General features: G+C 34.3%; 2 protein-coding genes across 2 annotated transcripts in view; both read left to right on the top strand.

The window, feature by feature from the left end:
* The window catches only part of LOC117181384 (insulin-like growth factor-binding protein complex acid labile subunit), a 57,625-nt gene extending 46,270 nt beyond the window's left edge, over positions 1 to 11,355 (top strand). Inside the window, 1 exon segment of the mRNA XM_033373987.1 lies at positions 5,580 to 11,355. Coding sequence (XP_033229878.1) covers positions 5,580 to 6,469 — 890 coding nt within the window. The 3' untranslated portion in view covers positions 6,470 to 11,355.
* Positions 11,356 to 12,097: 742 nt separating this feature from the next.
* LOC117181276 overlaps positions 12,098 to 13,290 on the top strand; it is a 4,371-nt gene continuing 3,178 nt past the window's right edge. Inside the window, exon 1 of the mRNA XM_033373837.1 lies at positions 12,098 to 12,124. Within this exon, the coding sequence (XP_033229728.1) occupies positions 12,098 to 12,124 (27 nt within the window). The remainder of the gene's footprint in view (positions 12,125 to 13,290) is intronic.

Raw genomic sequence — 13,290 nt, 5'->3', positions numbered from 1 at the left:
GCAACACTTTTGCATCCAGGTAAGTGCCTGGCAATGCGCAGGTGCTATTTCTAATGTCAGCCCCTGCATGTACACCAATTTTCAACCTTATCCGAGTCACGTAAGTGAACTGCCAAAAATTCGCACCTTTGACAGGTCGCCACAGGTGAACACATCCACTCACACCTGCCAGGCACCCATTTTTACGTTCCTTATCATCAGACGAACATCTCATGTGAAAATTGGCCTTATCCGTATCACGCTCCCATTTACGTTGTCAGCCCACGGAACATAAAAATTCCCATTTTTCGATATAAAAATTCGTTTTTTTTCTATGTCAATTTTTCTAATAAGGAATTTTCTAACTATTTTAGAAAAATTCATAATTTGTTGATTAATTTTATTATTTTTTTAAACAAATGCATTATTTGGGCATTTGTCGGCAGAAAAATTCGTTTTTTTTTCAATGCCAGTCATTTGAGTTGGGAACTTCATGGAAATTTCAGCAACGTTCATAATAATTTGTTAAATTTAATTATTTATTTAAACAAATGCATTATTGGGACATCTGTTGACGGAAAAAAATTCTTTTTTTCGCGACCTCAGACTTTTAATTGGGATCTTCATAATAAATTCAGCAACATTCATGATGAGTTGATGAATTATATGATTTTTTTGAATAAATTTAACAAACAAATGCATTTTTGGGACATCTGTGGACGGAACATTAATTTTTTCAATATCAGGCTGCAGCTTCAAGATCAAGTAGAATGACCTTTTTCTTCCACTTTTGTCTATGATATACTATTTTTGAATCAATGGAAATCAACATTTTGCGCCCAAGATCTGTATTAGTAGCTTTTCTGCTACATTTTCGAGTTTTTAATTCTCTGATATGTTTAAAGATTTTATTAGTCGCTTCTTGAGCTTCCTCTGTTGATTCTACAATAGAAAGAAAAAATGATTCGATCATTTTCGCACCGTGAAGAAGGATTTTGTGAACCATTACTGGCATATAATACCAACTGTAGAAGGTAATGTAAAGCTTCGCTGTTTTTCGGCAATAGTGTTCAAATTTAACAGTTTCAATTTACCTCTCCTGAAGTCATTGCCTGCAAAATCATGTTTTAGAATATCTACGATGATTCCCATAGCGTAGCAAGTGATGGCTGAAAGAGTTTCGGAAAGATGTTGACAAACCTTTCCATCTAGCATAGTTAAGGGGGGAAGTACCTATAGACACTTTAAAAAATCGATTTTTAAACTTATTTTAATCGATAGGTATATCGCCTTAGAATATCGTGTCCAAGTTTCAAAAGCTAATTCTTTAAATTGTGAAAGAGATGCTTCTCGGAAGTGGCTGCCGCCGAGCGTCAACACTGTGCAAATCCGCCAGCGAACGGCGTTTTCTCGAAACCATGTTTTTCGACATTGTGTAAGTGATAATAAAAAAACTAGTAAATCGATTTTCATCATCTAACATTCATTTTGAAGAGCATAAAAAACTGTTCTATATAGACTTAAGCTTTCAAAAACAAATGATTTTTAGAGCCTTTTTGACAGCAATTACAACGAAATTTTTTGTGAAAACCGTAAATTTTGTTTGGCTATTTGCGGCCAGCATATCTGACACAATTTGCGATGTCAGTGGCGACATGCCTTACAAGATGTTTGAAAAATTTGTGAATTTTCAATTTTCACTTTTGTAAAAAATTTTTTTTTTCAACCTCAGACATCAATTTCAATAAATATTATACTGATTTGAAAATAACGTCTCCATTTCCCTACAAATCAACTGCAAAAAAGACCTTTTTTCGGCATCTAAAGGTACTTCCCCCTTAAGATAAATTCATGGTTGACAGTTATTGTGCAACGACTATTGCGCACCTTGATTTTTGTTAGAACAAGTGTTGTGAATTTTTTTATCAAATCTACTTCTAATAGCGCACGTTCCTTTGTCTATGGTGCTTGCTCAAACAAAAGTAGCCTACACAGTCTAGTGGACCTAGCCCCCCCCCCCCTCCCAGGACCCCCGGGACTCTGGTCAGATGCGCCATCACGTCCATATTTGTAGAGATATTTTATTTCCACGTAGTTTTGTTTGACCAAATCAAGCGGTAAAATATTCGGGATTCCTAACATACGCCTCACTGTGTGCTCACACAATTTTTGTAAATCTACTCTAACACCAGTCTTCGTTATTTCCATGCTACCTTCAGCAGGTAGACATTATTTCTTAGCGTCTAAGATACACATCGAGAGGAACCATGTCTGCATTTCGGAATCTGGCTTGAATCCGGATAGTCTCGTATTGGTGCTTCGTAAGTTTTATATCTTCAGCTAAGGCGATAGCTTTTTCTAAAGTAAAAGTTATATATAACCTGTTCATTCGTAATTTCTTCAATATCTATATCACTTTTGGTGATCAAATTTTTTATTTCTTTAGCCAAGTTTTTTCTCTCGTCTGAGCACAAATTGATCTGACGATAACCATGTTTCGTTTAATTTATCGAACCATTCTGAATTTTAAAATGAATTCTTCCCTTTATTTTCTTTAAAATTTGGCATAAAGTATCGCAACAATTTTTCATGTACCACATTTTGTTGTTTACTGTTCAACGAATTTGTCGAGCAAATGTGATCCACTAAAATATATAGGTTTTTACTGAAATTGTTTATCAGCAAATAACTTCAGCTTCTATTTGTAACATTTAAATCTTGCATCTTTGAAATTTATACAACTTTATAATGACAAAAACGTAAGTTTTTTTGCGAATTAATTATTTACAGTGAAGGACTAAACATAGCCAGGAAACTCTTTTTTTATTTTGCAAATAATAATGAATACGAACAACACTCACATTGTAAAAGACGAGTATTTCCATAGGAAATGACCAAATAATGCATTGTTAATTGAATTTATTTAAAGAAATCAAATTTATCAATTGACTTTGAATATTGCAGCAATTATCAATAAGTTCCCAATTAAAAAGATTAATATCTAAATAAATGTGTTCCATTGACAGATGCCCGAATAATGCATTTGTTTACTAAATTTGTTTTTAAAAATATATATAAATTGTTTTTTTTTTAAATTAATAAAATTTATCAACCCATCATGAATGTTGCTGAATTTATTATGAAGATCCCAATTAAAAGTGTAACATCGAAAAGAAAGAATTTTTCCTCTGACAGATGCCCAAAAATGCATTTGTTGTCAAAAATCATAAAATTGATCAAAAAAATAATGAATTTTTCTGAAGTTATCATGAAGTTTCTAATTAAAAAAAAGGAAATAGAAGAAAAAACTAACGTTTCTGTCGACAAATGCCTGAATAATGAATTTTTTAATTAAATTTGTTGAAAAAAATCATAAAATTGATAAAAAAATTATGAATTTTGCTAAAATTATCATAAATTTCATAATTTAAAAAAATTACATCGAAAAAAGGATTTTTTTTCTATCGACGCATGCCTGAGAACTGCCCTTGTTCATTACATTTGTTTATAATATAAACAATTATAATCTTAAGAGAAACTTTTTTGAATATAATAATGCTTCCATTCAAATTTCTTGTAATATAATTTGAAAAAACGTATAATTGTGGAAAATCGTAGAAAGCATTTTTTTCAACAAATAATTGGTTTATAGATTTTTGTTTTGTTTATTGTCTAATATTGAAACATCTTCAACTAATGTTACTCTATGTAACGTAAGCGATTTGAACAATTTTCCTGTTATTGACAAGCACGGGAAACGTCAAATAGAAAAAATGGACATTTTTTCTCATATTTGTTTATTTATAAAAAAATTAAAAATCTAATTAAAATATCAGGTTCGGCAACTCTCTTAGAAATCTTATCAGCTTTTTAAAATTTTTTTTTCGTTCAAATCGGTCAACATTTGTGGCAGTACGTTATTTTGAACCAAAAAAGTAATTTTTTCCCATTGAGCGCCGTGCCACGCCGCAGATTCAAATTCAGCGCCTTCGGCTCTGTAGCTTATCGTCGCGCCGTCTTAATCTTAGGTATGTTGACATAGTAATGGATTTCTTCACGCCGGATGATCCGGTGGCTTTTGATTGGTTGCTGAATTTCCGGCTACAAATTAGGAGTTAAAGTAAACGGATTTAAATAAATATCCTGTGGTGCAAATTGATCTTTTTCTGCTACATATTTTTATATTTTACAAACTGTATATCACAAAAAATACTTAAGTAAACCGTTACACCGCCCCGCCACTGGCGAGTAGGAAAGAAGGCGGCGGCGCCGCCCACACCTGATCCCAATGGCTGAAATCGCCGCCGCCGGTCGAAAGTCTTTCGGCGGAACTCTTTAGTAAACATGCATTGAAATTTTAAATTATAGATTAATATTACATATTTTCTGTTGAAAATTTATATTTTCGAGTTAAAAACATAACTTATTTGAAGAAAACTGGTCGTTTCGGATAATTTGGTTGAAAATTTAATTATTTTCTAACAAAAATTTATTATTTATGGAAATTTAAAAAGTTCTGACTTTAGTTAAAATATGAGAAATAGAGTTATTTTTTAAGCAAAATGTTAACACGTTCATATGAATTTTATTAAAAAATAAAGAAAAATAAATTTCTGACGAATTATAATAATCTCTTCTTATTCTTTAATACATTCTATAATTGTAAGTAAATTGTACCATTTTATTTTGAAAATCCCATTGGATTTTCCATGTCCCAGTATTGGCTTTTTTGTCTCCCACTTTAAGATATATCCCAAAATTATTTTCCACTAATGGGCGATTAAATTAACTTCAGAAATATCCATTTATACTAATTAAATATCAAATTATTAATGTTTTTTTCTAATTGATAAATAATGTTTTAATCACTTGTTATAACGGTTTTCGTACCAAAAATTACAATTACCATTTTAGAATTGTGTTTATATGAGTTAGCTTTTCGTAAATGTCCCATTAATGGTCGGTTTACCTTAGGCTACAAATCTCTTTTTTGTAGGCGTCTGGCGCCTAGTTCGATTAATTTTTTTTAAACTATGTAATAGGTGACGATAAATTTAAGAAGAAGTAGAACCAACCGAGAAAGCTTTTGTATTAAGAACAAGTGAGATAACTTAGGACTGTTTCTAGAAAGAAAAGAAAATTCTTTTCGCATTATGTTTTTTTTTACTTTTGTATTAAAATCGCCTTTCTTTAATACTGTTGAATTTCAGCCTTAGCTTTTTTAAATTTGACAAATGTTAAATTTCTTCAATATTTGTGAAATTTAGAAATATGTAATATAACTTGAAAAAATCTGAAATCGAGCATTAAATCCGCACTCAATTTTAAAATTAAAAAAAATATTAAGTGCTTTTTTTGAACAATGTTAACCTTCTAATAGATCTACAAAGGCTTTTAGTTCGTCTGATCTTATACTTACAGAGTGTCTCAGGATGTAAAGTTTAATACGGGTTTTACAAGTTAGATGCGGGTTTGTGGGCTGGAGTGGGTTGTTCATTTGTTCGGGTCTACGGGTAAACCCACGAAACCTACACGCATATTTTCTATTTCTTAGACTGTTTCACAATTCTTATTTATTTCTAACAATTATTTTTTTTAAGGTAAACCTCTCAAAGGCATGCAACCTGATGATTTGGGCTGTGCATTCTTCGATCCGCGGAAGCAGGCGTTATGGGCCACCCTATGTGCCGCTGGAATCGCTCTTATTGCTGGGCTAGGACTAATCCTTTACTACAGGTGCCGAAGAAGTGTTCATGAAGTTCTCAGCGACTATAAGTGGAAGAATCGTGCCATGTCTCGGAAGGAACACGAGTACCAGAAAACCTTCTCGGAGGACGAGTACATCGTGCGTGCCGCTCACGCCCATCAGCACCATCCTCAGTCGCAGCATTATCTGCACCATCAGCAACAACAACTGCACGCTCATCAATTGACTGCCAGCAATCGACCTGTACCCGTGACGGAACTGTAGCTAGAGCTTCGGGCAGCGAGCCCAGGTAATGGCGCAGTTTGGTTTCTACCGCACGGTGGTACCACTATAGCCGAGGGTTTCACCTATATTGACGGAGAAACTGTGCGACAGAAGCGGTGCCCAGGGACGCTGCCCGCCTCAGGCGTTTGCCACAGTGTCAAGTGCTCCAATTCTTGCTCTTCCATCGGTGATCTCGCCAGCCCCATGGGAAGCTCGGGTGGAGGAACCATTTCAGGTAGAGTACATCATCGCTCAAATTATTCTGCGAGGAACCAAGAACAGTCACCTAGGCTGCCGCCCTCGCCCAAGTATTGGCCTATGTACATACAGACCTCTTGCCCGACGCTTAATGGGCAGCCGAAACAGCGCCACAAATACTATGGTGAACGGGACAGAAACTGGCCGGACCCAAGACAAGACCTACAGGTTCTTGCTGTGCCTCATTGTAACGATGGCACTCGAGAGCTCGAAATACATGGCAATAAATGTGGAAGTGATGTCAGTACTTATCGTACGTAAGAGAACTCGTAGTGATATTGCTAATGAACAAACTGAAAATCGGATAAGTAATAATTTTGTAATTGTGATATGGATGATAGTTATTGAATCGGCGTTTTCCGCCTGGTTCAGGCGATCAACTATTCGCCGATTTTGTCGAATGAGCGCAATGTGGGAAAATGAATAATTTAGGAATAGTTATATATAGTGATTATGCATGGACAAAATGATATATTGCCTATCGCAAAATTTATTTTTCACGGTTTACACGTTTTAGGTAGGCACGGTTTGAAAAACTGCGCAGCAGATACCCAAGGTAGTTATATATGCGCAGCAGGTTCTGAATGTACTTAACTTGCGAGTTAGTTAACTAGGTACTTATACCGCAATTCAAATTTTCTGCTTAATATATCTTGGTTTATAAACACAATATATCTATACAATTTTCTGCCCCCCCCCCCATCCAGGACACTTCTCTGAATCCCCGCCTGGCTAGCTTAGGAATGCAACGTTCTGGTCAACATAACTAGATATTCTAGTCAACTTAACCAGGTGTTACGGTAAGCTTAACCAGACTTCCTAACCCCTTTTGAAATTACATGGACTGCTTCCCAAAGAAAATAATCTAACTCTTTTCAAATTCGTAGTCAAAAATAGGGGTTCTCATTTAAGGAAAGGGTCTTACCTCTATTTGACCTTGAAAATTGACCTCAAGGTCAAAATTGATGGTACATTCAAATGTCCCCCTGGGTCCTGTTCAATCTTTGTCCGAACCATTTCTTCGTACATAAAGTATTTTAGCAGATATTGGATTATAGGTTAAAATGGGTCACCGCCCGCGGTGTGTGTGTATGTGTTGTGTGTGTGTGAATTGGGATAGTTACAACACTCTACGCACGAATAGCATATTGTTGTCAATGCCAAAATATTTTTCATAGACCCGAAAAATATTTGCGTTGTTAGGTATTATTCCTGTACCACTAATGTGTAAACAGATAATCCACAGCTTTTTCTATAATACAGCTAAATTCACGGCTCATTAGAATTATTTATACTTATAAATCTGAAAATACATTAAACAAGTCGCGATTGTTAAAGAACTGGACATATACGATAGAGCTTCATATGGCACATCCAGCCACATGACATAAGATAAAAGACAAATTTCTTGAAACCGACACAAGACTACGACAATTCTGTTACCAGAAATATTAACCAGAATAGTTTTTAACAGACAAAATTAACCGCGCTTAATTAACTAGAATTTTCTGGTCATATTAATCTTCACTTCTGATAAAAATAACCAGAATTTTTTAACTAGACGCGTCTAGTAACTTAATCTTGAACTTTTTTGTATTGTGCTATAAATGCGGCGGGTATCTACTGTGCATATCTCATTACATATGGTATCGACTGCGTAGGTCAAGGTGCCTTCGGTAACTACTGCTCAGGTGTAAATACCTCAAATGCTTACTATGCAGGTCCTTGGGGTCGTTTTGGGCCTTCTACGATGATCAAGAAAGTGTAAGACGAAAAGAATGTTTTGTGATATGTTGCACATAATTAGGACTATGCCTATCACTATAAATAAACTATCGATATATTCTTCGAAATACAGATATGCTAAAAAGTGTGCACCTTTCAGAGCCAAAATAAATGTTGCATTTTATTGGGTTACAAATTAGTTTGTAATTCAAATTAAGAAATGAAGGGTAGACCAGGATTTAAAGTTTTGTGAACTCTTTTTGCTTTTAATTTCAGGATACTGAAAATTCTTATTTTTATTTAAGGCTTCAGTTATGTATTTCATTATAAGGAAGCATACAATTCCGTAATAAGTGTTTCTATTAATATAAAAATTCTATACTCTATTTTCAGTTTGCACAATAGCTAAATTCGATACCAGTGCGCCAATTTAATTTAAAAGACTGAGAGGGATGTCCGAAAGGGCCTCTCCTGATTCGAAGTGATTCGCTGTACCTGTGCGTCGATGTAAGGCGAGACTTAAATTTCAGATCTCATGGACGCGACGTCCGATGTTGGCGATAAGTTTCGATGGTGGAAGGGTTAAGTTCGATAGTGGAACGGTCTAAGTAGACGAACTTTGAAACTATGTAAGATTTTTAAATCTGGAAGTACCTTATATTACACTATAACTGCGAAAGTCTTTCGCTCTTCCGCAGCTGATCTATACTTGCTGTTACTTATTATCTTAAGAATACGAATACGTTTCTACCACCATACAATGACGACTTTGTTAGGACAATGAAGAAAAACTGTACTGGAGATGAAATTTATTTATTTATTTATTTATCTTTATACTTTTACGAAGCTGGCACAAACTTGTGAAGTTTTATTAAAAACAAATAAGAAGAACATCTATAAAATGTAGGTTATATGGGTAAACCGCATTGGAAATTATCTTTTATTCATACCTATATTTTAACTTTCTATTGTTGTCTTATATTGTCGTGTTTTAACATCTGAAAACTCGAATAACCCGACCGAAAACTTTTCCAATAGAAAAAATTGGGCGCATGATTTTAACACGGGTTTTGTATGACGTAATATATATATATATATAACCTGAAGAATTGAAGGTGAGAGTTTTATCTCATTGTCGTATGTTACACATTCTAAACTGTCGAATTATTTTCTAAGGAAACACCAATGTCTAAAGTAATAACGTATAAATATAAAAATATATATTATACATACAGGATATTTCAGAAGGAAATGCGCCACTTCGTAAATAATATACATTGCGCGAACAGAAAAAAACCGAATATTTATACATATTTAAGCGGTCGCAGGGGAAAAAAATATCGATAGGAAAATGTAGGTACGTTTATATCGCATATATGTTAAGTTTTTAAGGTAATTTGCGCTCGATAATCTGTACGAATTTTCCTTCTTTATTCAGAGATAAGTTTGAATGTTATTCTGAGCGAATCTAGCTGGTTGACGAACTGTTTTTTATTATAAAAGATAGCTTAGAATATCGTGTTGTTTCGAGAGTTTTAGTGCTTGTATACATATTTTGTGCATCCAGTTATGTTTTTATACTTTTTGGTAGTTCACGATAATATGTTTAATCGCCAATAATCCAAATGCCTGTTTTCAGTTAATTGCACAGAACATGCCGCGAATTATTTTGTTTATTTTAACAGCCATCCATAAAAATAAGTTTTAATGAAGCCAGTTTTACTCCAAGGTGAACTTTAATTATGAATATAAGAAAAGAAGTTTTATTTTGTGTTTGTATTTATTGTTAACTCAACTGTCAGTTCCAATTATAATTCTCTTTGATAAATTCTCTATACAACTACACTTTAAATTATGTAGCTTTAGGTATGATTTAGGTTTTTACGTTAAAGCAAACTTGTAAATACTTTTTTTGACAGCTTCTTGCCAATTATAGATCTAAGTAATGTTTAAAAATGCAGTGATAGCAGAGTGCATTTTTAAGCAATATGTTTCGATTACGTCAAAGCTGACTTACAATTAGTTTCACTTCATATTGCCTCTGAGACTCAGCTGAAACTAATTCAAATTATTTCAGTACGATTAGCATTAGTAGATTTCCGTATGTATATCCAAAAAAATATCGATACTTAGATAGATAAACGTTTATTTTTCGGCCTGCTGGCCTTAAAAAATGGACTTGCTTACACTTCCATTTTGTACAGAATTTTCTTACAGCTATCTCTCACAAATTACCACCCATCCACACCTTATAACTGCTAAAGTTTTTGCAAGTTTAAAACTCTTTTAGAATTTGATCTTTTTTCTAGTTTTAACAAAATCTACTTTTACGCTTGACTTCAACGTGCATATTTTTTGTAACAGGACTCTGTTATTTGCTTTCTTACTTCTCGACGACATGCCAAACAATTTCCTTAATTATGTGAATTTTACGGATACAATGGCATCAAAAAGATGAGACCGCGTGTTTAGAAATTTCAATTTGCAAAATACCGAATAATATTCGAACATAGTAGCGGCTAAGGAATCTTTTTTTTCATTCTGAAATTCTGCAGATATCGTTAGAAGAGATAATTGGAAATTGTTGATCTCGTGTAATTTAAAAACTTGTTTACGCTGACGAAACATTTACTCACAAATGAAATTTTGCTTGTATATGATAACATTATCAAGATTCACAAACTAATAGGAAACTGTCAAGTTTCTTCAAATGTGAAAACTATAAATAGAAAGCTCTCTTAAATTGAAATTTTTTCCAACATTTTTCATTAAATTTGGTTCGTTTCAAGTATTTTACACGCATTTGTATTATTGTCATTTAAATATAAGTACTTAAACTCATTCCTTTCCTGAATCAGCGTAGGGCAGGAGATACAAACGTTTCAAATCATTTTTATACGTGGTAAACCGTCGTGACATGTCTTTTTCTTACATTTCTAAGTGTGATTCAATTTCGGCACAAATCCTCTTTGCACAGAACTATTCTGATGACGAAAAGATAAGTTACTTGGAATTTTCTCTTCAATTTTTACCTTATATTTTCTTGAGAAGCCTGAATGCACCTTGATTGATAGTGCTACATAGAATGAGGCAAACACAATTTTATAATTCAGATACCAATTACAGTGAACTAAAACCATAAGATCGGTTAGTGAAACTTTAAATTTTCGAAATTTCTTGTAGATGTATAGAGAATGGTAAAATTTAAAGCAATTTATCTTATGGCTGCCGTTGTATGTATATGTTAATCTAAGTATAACGAGTTTGAACCAGTAATATGAGACATGAGAACAAGTAACGTATAGTACTATTATTATAAGATCATGTATATAGCGATAAAAACTTAACAGTTTACGTACTGTAAAGAAGGTGCGACAGAAGCAGTCATGACTGAAATAAAAATACCACGGTTGAACGGAAAATTTATATATTTTTCTTTTATGCACACCTTTCGTTATATAATAGATCTTTTCCCGCTATTATGGCTAAAGGTTTATAGTAATTTACGATACAAGTGAGCAAAACGTAAGTCAATGAGTAAATTTGTTACGATTCCATCATTAAAAGGGTTGGAAAGACTGGAGAGTACCCTAATGCTAATAAACAAATTTCTGTCTAGAAACCTACAACGTGACAAAGTAGTATCTGCAGGAACCTGTAAGGCACCCCACTCTGTTAGGAATTTTCAGCTGAGGCGGGACAAAAAAAAGGAATTCAGAGTGTATAACTGCATATTGTTTACACAGGCCAGCCAAAGCTCAATTTAGACTTCGAGAGATACTACAGGGCTTGTGGATCGTGGATATCCTGAGTGCACGCAGTTTGCCTCGGTGAGGGGGTAGAACAGAGATAGGAAACATCTACCATATCTCTCTTAACTTCTACTCGAGATTATAGTTTAAAATGCAGCAATTTACGTCAGGAAGATCGAGAACTTGGCGCTGAGTTTACGAGCAATTTCTGGAAAGCCAAGAAAAAGTTTTCTAAATTTAAGCTAAATCAGTTAACATTTATTTACTGCCTAGATACTTGAGGTTTTCCATAACATTAACATGGAAAACATTGTGCAAAAACATATTTTTTTTCAATTTTCGTTAAAATAAATAGTTCAGATTTGTAGTTTATGGCCCTCCGATAAAAAGTGTGTATGACCAAAAGTAAAAGATGGACAGTTTTTCGTCCCTAACGCGTGTAAGTTCGCAGTAAATGTTGTTTGGGAGAATCACCGCAGAAATTGCGGAACCGTTAGGAATAATTGCAATACTTTTTTTTTTGCAGCGTTAAAAAATTTTTAAAAAATACAACACCTGTCATTAACATAGGCTGGAGGCAAATTCAAGCGAATCTTCTTGCAGTAGCAGCATAATACTTACTATGGATGCGCTTGAAGTCACTTCAGCAGAAGTTATGCCATTTTTAAACATTTTTATCGCTGCAAAAAAAACTATTGCAATTACTCCGTGGCATTCTAATGGTAAATTTTACGTAGAAGCCCAATCCCATTAATTCGGTCCGCTAGGGTATCGTGTCAAATGTCCTTTATGAGAATCACCGCAAAAACTGCGGTACTCTTTGGTGCCATGTTAATTTATCATGCATCCATTATGTTTCTCTGCGATTTTTTGTTTACGATCCTCGGTAAAAGTGTTTATGAGCCATGACCAAAAAATGAACCATTTTTCGTCCTTGGAGCGTTAGAAGTCGCCTTCAATTACCTTTCGTTTATACGACCCCTAATAAGTTAAATTGATGCCCCAGGGTCTAAGAATGGAGTTTTTCGTCCCTACCACGTCGAAGGACGTATTAAATGATGTTTGGGAGAATCGCAGCTGAAACTGCGGAACTGTTTGACGCCACGCTGATGCGTCATTTTCAGAATTCTGATCTTCGGCCATTTTGTAGTTTATAGCCACGTTTAAAAGTGTTTACGACCCAAGTTTAAATAATTGCCAATTTTTCGTCCTTACAGAGTCAACAGTCGCCTTTAATTGTCTTTTATTGCATATGATACCTGAAAGGATACTCTACAGAGAATCCTCATAGTATCCACCCTAGCGGAAGATTCGGAAAGAAGTACCTTTCCCATCCTTTCCGATTTCTATCTGAACTTTGCTTCCCTTTCTTTCCGAACGTTTTCTCTTTCCGAAGCATCCCGATTTCTTTCCGAATAAATGCCCTACTGAAAATTCCTATATAGGTTCCTATATAGGTACCTAATGGTACGTATATCTCTAGGTGCTCCTGGAGGACCAAAAAAACTTCTGCGCAGCCGCAGGTGCTATAAAATAGTAAAGCGTATCTGGATATGGTCCCATGCTGAAACATATACAGGATCCTATATTAATTAATTATAATTA

Source organism: Belonocnema kinseyi, chromosome 10 (genome assembly GCF_010883055.1).
Source record: "Belonocnema kinseyi isolate 2016_QV_RU_SX_M_011 chromosome 10, B_treatae_v1, whole genome shotgun sequence".
In the NCBI taxonomy this organism is placed as follows: domain Eukaryota; kingdom Metazoa; phylum Arthropoda; class Insecta; order Hymenoptera; family Cynipidae; genus Belonocnema; species Belonocnema kinseyi.
The sequence above is the reverse complement of the archived record's forward strand: the minus strand, read 5'-3'. Positions and strand labels throughout refer to the sequence as shown.